This window comes from Peromyscus eremicus, chromosome 10 (genome assembly GCF_949786415.1).
Source record: "Peromyscus eremicus chromosome 10, PerEre_H2_v1, whole genome shotgun sequence".
NCBI lineage: Eukaryota > Metazoa > Chordata > Mammalia > Rodentia > Cricetidae > Peromyscus > Peromyscus eremicus.
The window spans coordinates 25845480-25860975 of NC_081426.1; the positions used below are offsets into that span (position 1 = coordinate 25845480).

The window sequence follows — 15496 nt, forward strand, 5'->3', positions numbered from 1 at the left end:
CCAATGGGTCAGTCTCCCCCTGTGAGACCCAAGGACAGGGCCCAAAAAGAAAGCAGGGATTGGGCCAGGGCTGGATAGCAGATAGATACAGACTGAAGAGGGGCTAGAGAGGGCCCCCTTGCTAGGCAGCTCTGTCCCCTTGCCTAGTACATCACCCCCTCCTGCCTACTGTTTTGGTCTACCAGCCTCTCTCCCTACATCAAGAAGGCCTAACCAGGAAGGTCTAACAGTCTAGAGAGAGATGATGCAAGCAGCCCAAAGAGTCCCAAGTGGGTTAAGCACACCACACCACAGAAGGTAAAGGCTGACAGCAGGGTTTGGGGCACATGCCCCCAAGGTCAATGTACCTTCCCTAACAGCCTAAGACACAGCCTAGAGCCACCTCCCAGCCCACATGCTTAGCATGCTTACCCATGGCCTCCTCGGGACACAAACATCTCATGGAAAGGGAACTGCCGGTGCAGGTCACGCTCAATCACATCTAGCCACTTGGGGTCCCCAGGAGACATGTCCAGCTCCTGGAAGCAAGGACATAATGTCAAGAAGCAGTGGGGGACACTCCTGGTAGGAGATAACTGTTTTGGGTATCAGATGAGGCACTAGAGGACCCAATCTCTGAACCAGGCCTTCCTGAAGACAGACAAGAAAACCCAGAGGCAAGAACAGCAGAACCCTGGGAAGCCTGAGAGGGATCCTAGCTCTCAGAAGACTTGTTTGGTTTTGGTTTTGGTTTTTGAGACAGGGTTTCTCTGTGTAGCCCTGGCTGTCCTAGAACCCACTCTATAGGCCAAGCTGGTATTGAACTCAGAGATCCACCTGTCTCTGCCTCTCGAGTGCTGGGATCAAAGGCGTTAGCCACCACCACTGGGCTCTTAGAAGATTCTTATGAGCAAGTATCTATCCTGGCTGTGGCTGGAATCACAGAGTCAGGACTCTGTTTATCTAGGGATAATGTCGTGTCCTTCAGATAGAAGGCTTCTTCTTAACAATGGCTACAGGTGTTACCACTGCTCAGAGCCAAATGCAGAGCTGAGTGGGAAACACACATGGGACTCATTGGCTCCTTCCTACCCCAAAACAGACCTTGTCATAACACCCTGTTCACAGATGAGAGAACTGAAGGGTCAAAAGAAAGTTGCACAAGGCCTAGAGTATGAAAATCATGGAGCTGGGGCAGGAAAGCCGGTGTGAGTCAGAGCCACCCAACACAGATTCTCTGCTGCCTGCATCCCATGTTACAGGTATCACCTGTTCAGGACTTCATTACAGGTCTGCCACCCTATCCGTCAAGCTATAAGTGCTTGTCTAGGTACTGAGGTTTCAACAGTTTTACTTCTTCTTCAAACCCTGAGTGTGTGTACTTTTGAAAAGTCACCAAGCTCTAACAATAAAAAAGTTGCACAGTCATTTGATCTGATTGTTGACAACATGCGCCTGTTTTCTCAGGCTCACTGAGCTCTATGCTCAAGTCTGTCCTTCTTACTCTATGTAAACCCATACATCAATTTTCAGAAGAGAAAGAATAAATACAAAGGAACTCCAGAAGGCTGGGCAAGGAGACCAAACAAGTACTACACCTGGGAAAGTCCTATGAAGTGAGGCCTTGGCAAACATACCAGATGGGTGCAGGCTGGGCTTTGGCCCTGGCTCACAGTGACTTCACACAGGCCCCTTTTCTCTCCTATCCTGAGGTAGTGGTATTTAGAATACTAAAGAAGTAGTGTGTTCTCTGACACACTTCTCTGGCCAGACCTGTTCTCTGTGAAGAGTGGTCAGGGGCAGAGCAGGGCAGCCTGGAGTTTAGACTGTTGGCCTGGAGAGGACTCGAGCTGTTTGTTGGCAGCACTTGGCCCTGAAGAACAGAGAGTCTGGAGGGGTGGCCCAGTCAGTGAACCACATCTCCTGGAGGCTGGTGTTCATCTAAGGCTCTACCCTTAGCAGGCCTCAGTGGAATGGACTTCATTACAGTTCTGCCACCCTATTCCAGCCCTTTCTCTCAGCAGTTACTCAGGTTTGCTTTGATGGTTGAGCTCAGTGCATTCCTTCACAGCCCTTGGCCATCAGGAAGTGACCCTCAGACCACATCCCCTCCTGATACCTTTAACATGTGCTGTAGTCCTGAGGGGCTTGTGTGGTAGGACCACAAGAGCCTTCACATTTCTTGGCCCCATCCTCTGCTCTGTTTCCTGTCTCTAGTGTGTCAGAAACTAGACTAGAAATCAAACAGTGAGGAGAGACTCACGGAGTGTTAAAGGTTGCAGGGCTGAAGAAGGGGCTGGGATTTTTCAGGGGAAGGAGTGGGTGTCACCCCCTGGAATCCCAAGGACCCTCAATTTCACTCAATTCTTCTGGTGGTTCCTGAGAACCCCAAAAGTCAGCTTCTCGGATGTAGGATCTGGTACCTCAGCAGCCCAAGGTACATAATCCCATGTGGACTGCTAAGGAAGGAAAAGGGTAGCTGCAGGGTCTTCAGGGAGAAAGGATGCTAAATACCACAGGCCGGTGTAGCTGCCAGCAGACAGATGTGCTATAATCATTGGGCCTGCAGCCTCTGTGAACCTAAGTGGTGCAGGAGGTGCTTCAGGAGATGAAGTCAGAGAAAACAAAACAACAACAACAAAAAAGAGCAGGAAGATTCTGCCAAGGAAGAGGCAAGAAAGAGCAAGTGCTGGAGCAAATGGAGCCACCAGATCCTGTACTGTGGGCAAAAGGCCCCCAAGCACAAGAACAGAGAAGAGCACTGACACCACAGGTCGGCCCTGTGCTTCCCTGTGGCTCAGGCACTCAGAGCAGAAGAGAACACCCCACCCTTGTCTACTTCCTCAAGGCCATCCATAGGTAAGTCCTTCCAGGTGTGCTTGAAAACACTGGGGCCCCTGGTACTGCCGTGATGACCCACCATCCATCTTCAGGGGTCCAAGAAGGCCTTTCTTGGCAAATCTGCCTCCTTATATAAGCAACCTACCAGCCATATCAGGGGTGGCCAGTTCCTCTCTGGACACTATTCTAGACACACAAATACAAAGTTCTGTGCTTCCGCTAGGCAGTGGTGCATGCCTTTAATCCCAGCACTTAGAAGGCAAAGGTAAACAGATCTCTTGAGTTTGAGGCCAGCCTGGTCTACTGAGTGAGGACAGTCGGGACTACACAGAGAAACCTTGTCTTGAAAAACAAACAAACAAAAAACAACTAAAACAAAACAAAACCCAAAGATCTGTGTCTCACTGCACTGTGGACACATTCCTTCTAGACAATGCACCCAGGAGGCTAGCTACTCACAGCCTTCGATTTCATGTCTGGGCCCTATGGATTCTGGGTGGAGCACCTATCCCAGAACCGCCAACTCTGACCAGGATGGAGCCCACTGGAATATAGGAGATAGAGCTACTAGAAGGAAGATTAGAGAGTTAAGTTGCTCTTGTGGGACCTGGTCTGGGTGCTGTGTGGGAATATGCATCCAATCACCCTGATTCACAGCTGCCTCTAGCCAAGTGCTGCCACCCCACCAGGCTCTCTGTCTCTCAGGGCCAAGTGCTGCCAATAGCTCGAGTCCTTTCCAGGCCAACAGTGAAAACTCCAGGCTGCCCTGCTCTGTCCCTGACCACTCTTCACAGAGAACAGGTCTGGCTAGAGAGAAGTTATTTACTGAAGTATGAAGGATATCAACAAAGAGTTGGTGGCTGACAGCTCTGTCTCACTGCCTATCATAGTTCCAATGGCCTGGGGAAAGCCCTGATGCCTGGAGCCAAGTCTAGAGGTAAGCTGGGTTGACTCCAGGGAAGCCAACTTCTGCTGTGGGATGTATGGCAAATGTGTTGTTGATTAATCAATAAAACACTGATTGGCCGTTGGCTAGGCAGGAAGTATAGGCGGGGCAAGGAGGAGAATAAAGCTGGGAAGTGGAAGGCTGAGTCAGAGAGACACTGCCAGCCGCCACGATGACAAACAGCATGGGAAGATACCGGTAAGCCACGAGCCATGTGGCAAGGTACAGACTTATAGAAATGGATTAATTTAAGCTGTAAGAACAGTTAGCAAGAAGCCTGCCACGGCCATACAGTTTGTAACCAATATAAGTCTCTGTGTTTACTTGGTCGGGTCTGAGTGGCTGTGGGACTGGCAGGTGAGAGAGATTTGTCCTGACTGTGGGCCAGGCAGGAAAACTCAAGCAACAAACTTCTACCATGGTATTCTCTGGGGGAATAGGCTTTGTAGTTCAGTTCAACGAATGGAAGAGTATTATGCCATGTCAGCCCTGGGGAGGTAGGTGGGAGTAGGACGGTGGGGCATGACTACAGAAGGCACCATCTCTGACCACCAATTGACTGGCTTCTGACCCCCAAGTATCCCTGAAGACTACCTAGTGGACCATGTCTAACTAGGCTCAGAGACAGGAAACAGAGTAGAGGATGGGGCCAAGAAATGTGAAGGCTCTTGTGGTCCTACCACGCAAGCCCCTCAAGACTACGGCACATGTTAAAGGTATCAGGAGGGGATGTGGTCTGAGGGTCACTTCCTGATGGCCAAGGGCTGTGAAGGAATGCACTGAGCTCAACCATCAAAGCAAACCTGAGTAACTGCTGAGAGAAAGGGCTGGAATAGGGTGGCAGAACTGTAATGAAGTCCATTCCACTGAGGCCTGCTAAGGGTAGAGCCTTAGATGAACACCAGCCTCCAGGAGATGTGGTTCACTGACTGGGCCAATCTGGGTCTTGAGCAGTGAGGCTTGTGAGTAGAGGTCCTGCCAATTGTCTTTTACTGAAGTCTAGGACAGCACATGGGGGATCCACAGCCAGGGGACATGCCCAATCCAGAGACATGACAGGGAGGTGAAGGAAAGAAAACTCACATCGAATTTTCCAGGGTTCTGCTGAAGTTTCACCTTGCCTCCTGACAGGTACTGCCAAGCTCGTCCCCGAAGAGAAGGTGGGATGCCCTTCTGGCACCGAAGACGAATCTGAAAGTCAAAAGGACAGCTATGCCCATGCATCCACCCTAGCAGTTCCTCCGCCAAGGATTGGTGGGCCTTCTGTGAGCACACACACAAGAGCAGAAAGGGAAGAACTGGGGGCTTTCCTACCTGTAATGGAGAGCCCGTGGTGGGGATGGGACTGCAATCAGACATGCTGCTCCCAGGTAATGGCAAAGTGCACATTCTCTAATGACAACACAGGCACTCCTGAGGTCAGCCACAGAATTCTGGACCCCAGAACTATAGCCAACTATTAGGAACCATAGGAGATTGGTTCTGGGATCCCCTGTAGACACCAAACTCCCTGAAACCCCTCTTCACACCACGCCCCCTACCTTAAACTTCTCCAGTCCAAGGACTTCTCTTCCCTTCCCACAGCTTCTCTTTCCTGTATAACCCTGCCATTTCAGTCCTCTGCTCTTGGTTCCTGGTCTTCTCTCTTGTCCCTGTCTCCCCTCCGTGCCCCCCCCCCCCATATTGCCTGGCTCAGTCTGTTGGCCATGCTCAGTCCACCACTTTCTCTCCCTGCTCTGGACTCTTCCAGATGCCTCTGGCTGTCTCCCGTGTCTACAGTAACAACTTCCTTAACCACACCTTGGAGCGTCATGTCCTCACTGTCATTCACACACCTTGAGTCTCAGAGGGAGGCTGAGGGAGGCTAGCCAGGAACTTGCTGTGTAGACCAAGCTGGCCTTGAACTCACAGAGATCCACAGAGGAATGGCATGTGCTACCATGGCCAACGAACTATAATGTCTTTTAAGAAGACACAAAACTGTTTAGGGGAACAAAGGATATTGAAGGGAAGGAGAGAGGAAAGGGACACAGGTAGGAATATGCTCAATGTACAATATATACTTTTATGAAAATTTGAAAACAAATAAAGAACAGAACATTTTTCCTCAGAATAGGGAAAACTCTTATTATCACAGAATCAGAAACCCTACCACCTCTACACTGTGCCACACGGGCTAGAGAGACCCAGCCCTGAGTACTTCCTACCCCACCAGTCCCTCAGAAACCGATAGGTGAAAGGAAGTAGGCTCCTCCAGGGCATGATCCCCAAAAGTAGTTGTCAGAGCAGCTGCCTGACCTGGCAGGTGGGTGAGTGCAAAGGCAGAGGGCCTGAGTTTGTGGGATGATGGCAGAGAGGATGCTGCTGGGAGACAGTGACCCTCCTTCACCCCTGCACTAAGCAGCCTGGCCTGAGATCAAGGGGGCAAGTAGTTGTGGCATGAGAACAACTGCTGTGGGTTTGAATCCCACCCTGTCCTTGGCTGTGCCACTTCTCACCTGCTTTAAGAGTTGAATGATGGGACACCTCGTGCAGGCTTGAGGCAGGGGGGAGGGCTTGGACTTGTCTCTACTGGATGTGCCTCCCCATGGGAGGCCTTGCCTTCTTGTGAGGGTTGGGTTGGGGGGAGGCTGGGGAGTGGGAAGAGGGGGATCTTTGATTGGTGTGTAAAATGAATGAAAAAATTTTCTTAAGAAAAATAAAAAGATCTGAATGATGCTACATATGACTGTGTAAGCTTGAAGAACTTCCATTAGAGGGGGAAACGTGCTTAGTGCGGGGCTTTCTCTGCACCATCATCCCAGAAAGACACTTGACACAGAAAAGCCAAGAGACTCAGCTGCTGCCTAACTTCTCCTCACCTGGAAAGCCCCTCAGATAGTCCCATTTGAAGCCTCAGAAGAGGAGCACAAAGGACCTGGCCTTCCTGATGACCAGCATAAGCAAGAGGAAGTTTCCAGAGTTCAGAGCACGTTAAGGACCAGGAAGGAGACAGACACTAGGCTGTAGAATACAGTCAGTAAGGAAGAGTAGCTTCTGACAGCTTGAAAACTGGGAGAGAAGGGAGCGGAAGAGAACTGCACCAGACACTGGGGACAATTTCCCGTTGCTGTGGGACAAGGGTCACCATAAGGAAGCCACTTTAGGCAGGCTTTGGCAGTGGGACGTAGGACAGTGCAGAGCCACAGGTCCTTCAAGCTCCCACACTTGGGCAAGGTCAGCATGAGACAACCTTCTCTTAGCCCATCACACATGCCTGCTGCAGGACAGTCCTGGAGAGCAGTTAGCCTACTGTGATGCCCTCATAGACACCAGGGCCAGGGCAGGGAATGGAGTGTCAAGAGCACATCCAACCTTTTCCAGATCCCTACTCTTTAGCACAAAGGTGTTGGAGATGGTCATCACCCTGTCTTAGGGAGGACGGACAGAATGAGTTAGGATAAAACAGGAGGAAGCGCAGCCAGAATACTCAAAAGATTACCAGTTGCTATGGCAAACTTGAAGGAGGTCACTGATGACAGCTAAGTGAAGCCACACCCTTGCCTGCTGAACTCTGGGAGGGCAGAGCCCTGACTCCCTGCAGACCCTCATTTCTGTCCCAAGAACAACTGGGAGGTGGAGGAAGGCATCCTCCTAGCAGGACTAAGGATGAGTCCAGGAGAAATGTTGGGTCTGAGCCCACTTCCCAAAATGGTTATTATACTTCCTGTGTCATGACTTCCTGAATGGAAGAATCCATGCTTCCAGAGCCAGGCAGGGGTTACCCAGGCAGAGCCCAGTGTGGCCACAGCTGAGGCCACAGTCTTGGTTTGGGCTTCTGTACGGTGGGATAAAGCGTGTCTCTGAAGGTCTCTACTGGACAAAGGCAGCCCTTGGCCTCTACCCACAGTACCAGGGAAGCCAAAGGGAAAAGGAAGGGATGCGGAGTGCTCTAAAAAGGGCAGAGAGCTAGCTGCAGTGCAGGTTTATACCTGCCTGCAGGAAAGATAGGGAGGACCCCAAAGTTAGTCAGGGAACAAGCCAAGAGCAAGTGTCCTAAAAATACCGAGTTTGTCAGCTATGGTGACACATGCCTACATCCCAGCACTTAGGAGGCAGAAGAACTACAGCAAGTTAGAGACCAGCCTGATTTACAGAGCAAAACACACACACAGGCACACACACACACACACACACACACACACACACACACACACACACACACAGAGGCACACACTGACACACACGTACGTACGCATGCACACACATGCAAACAGGTACTCACTCCGTTGGGGGAGAAAAGGGAGGGTGAGAGAGGGAGAGAAGGAAGGGGGAAGATTCTTTCCTTGTACATGCTAAGCACATATTCTATCACTGAATTCCACTCCCAACCCTACAGAGCAAGAGAGTCCCAGCCTGGGTGAGCCCTCCCACCCCCAGTGTGTGAAGCACTTCCTGTTACCACCTTATAAGGATCCTTGTAAAAGGTTGATCACTCCCACTAGACTCTGAGTCTGAAAAGAGGAAGATGACTTCTCCTAAATTACATAGCTCACACATGAAGACAGGGTGTGAGACTGAGCCCACACTCACTCCAGACTTTCAGCCCTAGGCCAGCAGACCAGTGTGTCAGCTGATGACAGGGGCAATGGGCTAACTCTGTAGATTGGAAATTTGTGCATAGACTGTGGCCATGAGAGGCCAGGCAGTGATTAAACTCTGCAAAGGGCTGCCAAAGACATTGACCACACACACACACACACACACACACACACTTCAGAAAGGTAGGTGAGTATGATATTCCCATAGGTTGAGCAAGCCTCTACCTAAGGACAGTCTAACTAGACAGGAAATGGGTGTTCTCATTTTTATAAAACTACTTGTAAATTGTAGGGCTACTTTTCTTTCTTTTCACCCTGGCCAGGAGACAAGAGGAAAATCATCAACTTGTCTAGGCGGTGAAGAAGGCCCTTACTATGGTAGTCAATAGGGCAGATGCTAAAGTTTGCTGCCTGGCTTCAAATCTTGGCTTTTAGGACACTGATAAAAGCAAGAGTGCCACTACTACTAACTTCATCGGGGTGTTAGTAGATTATTGCAGTCGAGACATGAACCCTAAAAATGCTCCCACAAGTTAGCTGCACTAATATTAGGAAGCTCTTCAAGAAGCCCTTCTTTGGGCAGGGCTAAAGCAAAACTACCCATGAGGGCTGTTGGCTACAGAATGGCTTTGAGGTTTAACTCCAGGACAAAGTTCTATGCATCTCTTCTCTGAAGTCATATGCCAAGTCCTTTGTCCCAAAGCCAGCTTCTGCTCCCCACCTGACCAATGGAGGACACCTACGACAGCCTAGCAGTTGGAGAAGCCCCTATTTTGCTGCAGTGATGAAGTTCACTCCTCCTCCTCCTCCTTGGACTGCTAACTCTCAGCCCTAGGCCCAAAGGCAGGCCTCTTACCTTTTTGTGCTTCTTGGCCATCCATTTGTCCCAGTTGTTGAGCATGTCCAGCCACTTGGACTCCCTCTGCCTCAGCACCTCCAGGGGAACTTCCTCCAGCCTGTGGATCAGTGGGCAGGGTATCAGATGTGTCAAGACAAGCAGAGACCCTGGCTTTGGCCAGCCCTGTAGCCCACCGCACTCTGCCTCTATACCTCCTTCAGGTCTGCAGACTTATGATGCCCTGCTGTAGATGAGCAGAACGCTGCCCCTGCCGCAAAAGCCACAGGCCAGATACAACAGGTGCAAGTGCCTACTCTCCCAATGTGTCAAGGGGCCAGGGACACCTTGCCTCTCTGGGGCAAAGGCTGATGTGTGCCTCTGTGCACTGAAGTCAAGCATTCCTGTCTAGGGCCTGCCTTGTAAATAAGCCTCTTCAGGGGCCAGCATGCTAGGAGTAAAGTTGGACGCAAAAACTAGTCAAGCAAGTACAGAAATAACATGCTCACCTCTTCATCACTTGAGCCAAACTAGTTACTCAGACTTTTCCCAATTACATCCTCACTCTTTCCCACCTCTCAACCTCTACTCACGCCAATCCCTTGGCTGGAATGCTCCCCAAGTGGTCTCCACCTATAAAATCATACAGACACTTCAGAGTCCCTTCAAATGCCACCTTCTATATTTGTACACCTACTAACTGAGCAGTTGTGTCAGTCCTGGGCAGGCTAAGCAGACTCTTGTTCCCAGACCCCTGTGGGGTTGACATTTATAGGTGCCGAGGCCCGGCCCAGGCAGATCAGCACCAATGCAGGCAGAGGTGGGCTGGGGGAGAATCCTTGTGTTAAGCAGAGAGCACAGCCACTGAGTACGCTTCCTCGGGGAGTCAGCCCTGAAGATCCAGTTCACAGAACTCTCAAAGGCAGAGAGAAGGAAACTACACTTTCAGTGCAGGCATTCTACATATTACTTCTAATCTGACCTACAGAATCACGGCAAAGCAGACAAACATATAACACAAATGTACATGTACAACTCTCTCTCACACAATTTCCTTAAGTGCATTTTCAAGTATTGGGGTATTGAAATCTTACATTCCTTTGTTGTGTTTTTGTGAAGCTCCTCCCCAACTCCCCAAGTAAGAAAGTACCTGGTCTGGTAATACGTAGCTCGGTGATAGAGTGGATGTCTAGCATGTGCCAGGTACTATGTTCAATTCTCAGTACCACCAGGAAAAAAAAAAAAAAGAAAAGTAGTATTTTATAAACTGGGTATAATCTCAGCCCTCTGGAGGTAGAGGCAGGAGTTTAAGGCCAGCCTGGGAAACATGACATCCTGCCACAAACAAACAAACAAAACCTTGGGGGCTGGAGAGATGGCTCAGCCAGCGGTTAAGAGCACTGGCTGCTCTTCCAGAAGACCCCAGTTCAATTCCCAGCACCCACAAGGCAGTTCACAACTGTCTATAGTTCCAACACCCTCACACAGACATGCAGGCAGGCAATACACCAATGCACATAAAATAAAAATAAATACATCATTTAAAAAATGTAAGTACTTTACAGTATGAAGAAGGATTAATTACAGATGAGGAAACAGGCTCGAGAGATTACCATACCCAGGGAGGGTATCCTGCTCAGAGTCAGATAAAAAATCAGAAAGGAACCTGGGACTCAATTCCAAGCCAGACCCTATACAGCCCAAAGCTGGCATTCAGTCCTATTTGACTTCCCTGAAAGGGGCACAGGGTAGGAGGCACTTGAGGCAGCTCTAGGGAGCTCTCCGGAACAGGAACAGGACATGGTGGAGCTGGCCTGGCCCAGTTTTGGAGTTTCTGATTCTCTCTGCCGGAAGGAAACATGTTGATGTGACTTTAACTGGTTGCAAGAGCAGAGGGAGGGGCCATGGCAGAGCTGAGGCCTCCAGGACACTAAAAGGCAAGTCCTCTTGGTGAGTGCACTTTATCTGGGGAACTGAGCCTGAGCTCAGCCTTGGAATAGAACTTGCCTAGATAATAAACTGGGCCCCTCAACACACTGAAACTAGTCACTGTGCCTTAAACTGCTCTCTCTCTCTCAATCTAGAGGCAGAACCAAGGCACAAAGATACTTTCTTTCTCTCTTGGATAAGAACAAAGCTCAAGCCTTTTGGGTCAAGTAATTAACAAGAGTATATACATGTTCAGGCAACCCCCAAATACCAAGAAGCAGAAACCAAAGGTCTCTACACCCCACGCCACAATGACGTGTATACCAATAACAGTATTCACTTATGCAACAAGTCGGGGATGAGGCTTCTAGTTAACTAAACAGAGGGTAGGGTGCCCACGAGTCAACAGGAAGTTCTAGCAGTTATGGATGTGATAACATCTGATTCAGCCCTCCGTACAGATAGGAAACTAAGGCTCAAAGAAGATGAGACTTACAACTGAAACTGTTAGTTGCCAAAGAATCCCCATGGGATTAAATCCCTGCCTATATGACATCTCAACCCTGGGGTCTGGTTTTGTTGGTAAAATATGGCTGTAAGGCCTCAGAAATACCTATTCTCCCAATTGCAAACACAGAGGAATGTGCTCAAAGTTCTTTCAACTGATGCCAGATGATAGCTTTGGCCGTTTCAAAGCCCCAATGTCAAACATCAAGCCAGAATTCAAAGAGCGTACAAAACAAAAGGTCATATTTCCTGGGTTCTAAGACACCACTGATTCTAGGCTGTACCAATGATGAGGCAAGCTCTCAAAGACAAACAGCTGCTATTGCTCTCAATGTGTATATCAACCAGAAGATCTGTTTGAAATTTAAAACCTTAACCGAGGAAATTTTGAGGAAATATACTCCTTTAAATGACTTGTCTTCCAGTAAAAGAATTTAATCTGGATGTTGGGAGGGTAGACCCTAAGGCCTGGCTGTCCCTACCTAGCACTCAGCATATTCTCTAACTACAGGTGGGTATGTCTTCCCACACAGGATGTCCATTTTTTAAAAATCAGTTAAAAGATCCTTCAGCAAAGTTTGTCAGGATCCTAGAAAACATCTGTCTGGATGAAGGAATTCTTTCTACAACAACCAAGTCCCACCGGGGCTGGAGAGATGGCTCAGCAGTTAAGAGCACTGGCTGCTCTTCCAGAGGACCTGGGTTTGGTTCCCAGCACTCACATGACAGCTACCAGCTGTCTATAACTCCAGTTCCAGAGGATCAGATGCCCTCTTCTGGCCTCCACAAGCACTGGTACAAAGACATACATGCAGGCAAAACACCCATACAACACAGTAAATCAAACTAAAATCTAAACACAAAACAACAGCCGACCACCCACCAAAGCCAACAAGCTAAGCCCTTCCTCTCCTGTGCTTGTTTTCTTCTGTACGTGGACAGGCTCTGTGAAGTGACTCGGAAAGGATGCCAACAAGGGAGCTGTGGGATGAAGCTGAGAGGATGGGAACACTTCAAACAGCATGGGGGCATAAAGGCCCTAAGGTAGCTTCCTCCTGATAGTGTAGAGTGTAGGAGCCGATCGCTAATAGCAAGAGAAACTGACCGGATGTTCTGTGTGGGGTGACTCAGATCAGGAGCACACTTACTTTCCAGAAAACCCTCTTCTGAGGTGGTTTCTGAGGGTGGTCTGAGGGGGTTTCTACATCCAAAGAGCCTACTAAGAACAATCTCTGGAACAGCCCTTCCTGGAACTGCACAGGCTAGTCCAGAGCAGCCATCCTATTGTTGAACAGGTTCTACTGCTCAGTGTTCTTTCCCAAGCTAGGACAAAAATTTCCTGTTATCTTCTCCCTATAATTTCAACACCACCTTCTGGTGCCACACAGTGCTCATGCCCTCTTATACCAGACACACACACATGCTTATTCCTTGTCACCCACCCACCCACTCTTACCTGAAATGCTCTTTCTTCTCTCTGTCAGCACCCTTTCAGGGCCTCATATAACATCAAAACCCCCAACAACAATAGCAACATCAACAACAGTAGTTAGCATTTATGCATCACTTACTACTTAACTAATTCTCAAGATTTCACATGTGTTTATCACATGTACATTTCCTTACTAACCTCAGGACAACGTCACTCTCCCCGTTAACAATAGCATGCCAGACCTACAAGCATAGCTGTTAAGAAGCAAGTTGAGATGAAACCCAGGGCTGTGTGACTCCATGGCCATGTCCTTGACCCTTACACTATAGTCCTACACACCCAGAAGCCAAGCCTTCAGCATCCTGACAGCCTGCCCATCTGTGTGCCATATGCCCCAACTTGCAGAACTTCACCCTGGCCTAGAACACTGTTTCTCATACTTTAAATTGAGACCCACAATAAAACCTACATTCTAGACTAAGTATACATACACATAACTGAAATGTTTTATGAAATAAGTAGCCCTTACATGTATAAATATGCACTCTGGCCAGGTGGTGGTGGCACACGCCTTTAATCCCAGCACTCGGGAGGCAGAGGCAGGAGGATTTCTGTGAGTTCGAGGCCATCCTGGGCTACAGAGCAAGTTCTAGGACAGGCTCCAAAGCTACACAGAGAAACCCTGTCTCGAAAAACCAATAAATAAATAAATAAATAAATAAATAAATAAATAAATAAATAAATAAATATGCACTCTGATTTTCAAGTCAATTCATACAATTTTTTAAAGTTAGGTAAGCTGGGCATAGCAGCATAAATCCCAGTACCTGGAGGAGTGCCATGAGTTTGAGGCTAGCCTGGACTACAGACTGAGACCCAAACAATCAAAAAGCTACTTACAGGACCGTGAGATGATTCAGTGGGTGAAGGTACTTGCCTCCAAGCTTGACACAAGAATTCGATCCCTGAGACTCATGTTTTCCTTACACACACACACACACACACACACACACACACACACACACACACAGAGTATTAACAAAATAATTTTATTTATTTTGGGGGGGGTTGAGATAGGGTTTCTCTATGTTATCCTGGTTGTTCTAGAATTTACTCTGTAGACCAGGCTGGCCTTGAACTCAGAGACCCACCTGCCTTTGCCTCCTGTGTGCAAAAAAAGAATTTTCAAAGTTACATATACTCCTCTGGAACTGACTCCAGTAACTACATGAATGGATGGAGACATTATGTCTGAAATGAATGTTCATTACAGTGTGGGTTTGCTCATGCTCTTAGTACTATCCCACCTTCGCCCCCCAGTTGAATCAGCTCTCACACTTTTGCAGTAACTCCTATTCCTGATTTTCTCTATGACATCATTACTTCCATGTATATTATATTCAGACATACAAGGCACTTCTACCTATAGTAATTGTCTTCGTCTCTCTAATGTCCAATGAAAGGGAGCCCTAATTGGTTAACTATAATTTCCATTTGGGCAATAAAGAGAGTTGACCAGAGAAGTTTAGGCAAAGTCACAAAGCTAGAAAGTAAGTGGCTGAATCAGAGCTTCTCCTCTGCCACAGTAACTCCTGCATTGCCTCTGACTCCCTACAGGAGTCTGTGGAGAAAGCAGACCCTTTTCCAGATATTGCATGGCTTATCTGGCCTGTAGGCCCTTGGAGACCGTTCATCTCCCACTCTGTGTTCTTACAGCTATAGTGAGTAGTCAGCCTATGTGTAACATGGCTCAGCAAGGCCAATAGGACGGACAGGCATTGCTGGTAAGCACAACCTCAGTTGTAGATGGTATACCTAGGCTGTTTGCCAATAATCCTGCCTCCTGAGGAGGAAGCTCAGAGAAGACGAAGGTGGTAACTGGCTACAGATATTTCCAGGCTCCCAGACTCCCAGACCTAGCTGTGTTGTGCCATGCTATGGCCCAAGGTGGCAGTGACATTTCATATACCCCACTCTCTGCAAGCTCTCCCAAAATTCAGAAGCTAGAGGCTTCCAAAAGCTCAGAGGGACAAGCCCAGTTCCTAAGGTTCCTGGAAGTTTCTCTTCCTAGTCCTTTTAGACTTCTGCTCTCAACTCCCTAGCTTGGCAAACTCAGTAAGGGTACTGCACATGCCCAGAACCTTTCTATCCTTTGTGGAAGATACACCTTGGTTCCCCTCCTACAAGCTCACTCCATGAACCCTAAGCAGACATTCTTTCTAAAGTCACAGACCACAGGACTGGTGCTTTTCGTCTCACTTATCAGGGATACTAAATAGGACATGGAAGAAAATCAGGAGTGGGGACACTCCTGAAACCAACCCACCTACGAAAGCATTACAGTTCCCCCATCTACTAGCTGGAAGCCATGAGCTGGTGCATTCTCCCCACCTGCTGATTCTGGGTTTAAGCCTTGGGCCTTGTGTATGATGTAAAAAGGCAGTCAT

The 15496-nt window shown here is 48.6% G+C and overlaps 1 protein-coding gene across 3 annotated transcripts in view; it reads right to left on the reverse strand.

Annotated features, from left to right (window-relative positions):
* The window catches only part of Tbc1d10a (TBC1 domain family member 10A), a 32020-nt gene that overhangs the window by 3099 nt on the left and 13425 nt on the right, over positions 1-15496 (reverse strand). For 2 of the 3 annotated variants that reach the window (XM_059275588.1, XM_059275589.1), the window contains exons 2-4: positions 9203-9302; positions 4850-4957; positions 412-518 (exon numbers count right to left, since the gene is read on the reverse strand). In XM_059275588.1, the coding sequence (XP_059131571.1) occupies positions 412-518; positions 4850-4957; positions 9203-9302 (315 nt within the window). Of the gene's footprint in view, positions 1-411; positions 519-4849; positions 4958-9202; positions 9303-9396; positions 13580-15496 lie in introns of those variants that run through there. The other variant, XM_059275590.1, reaches the window with a different exon arrangement.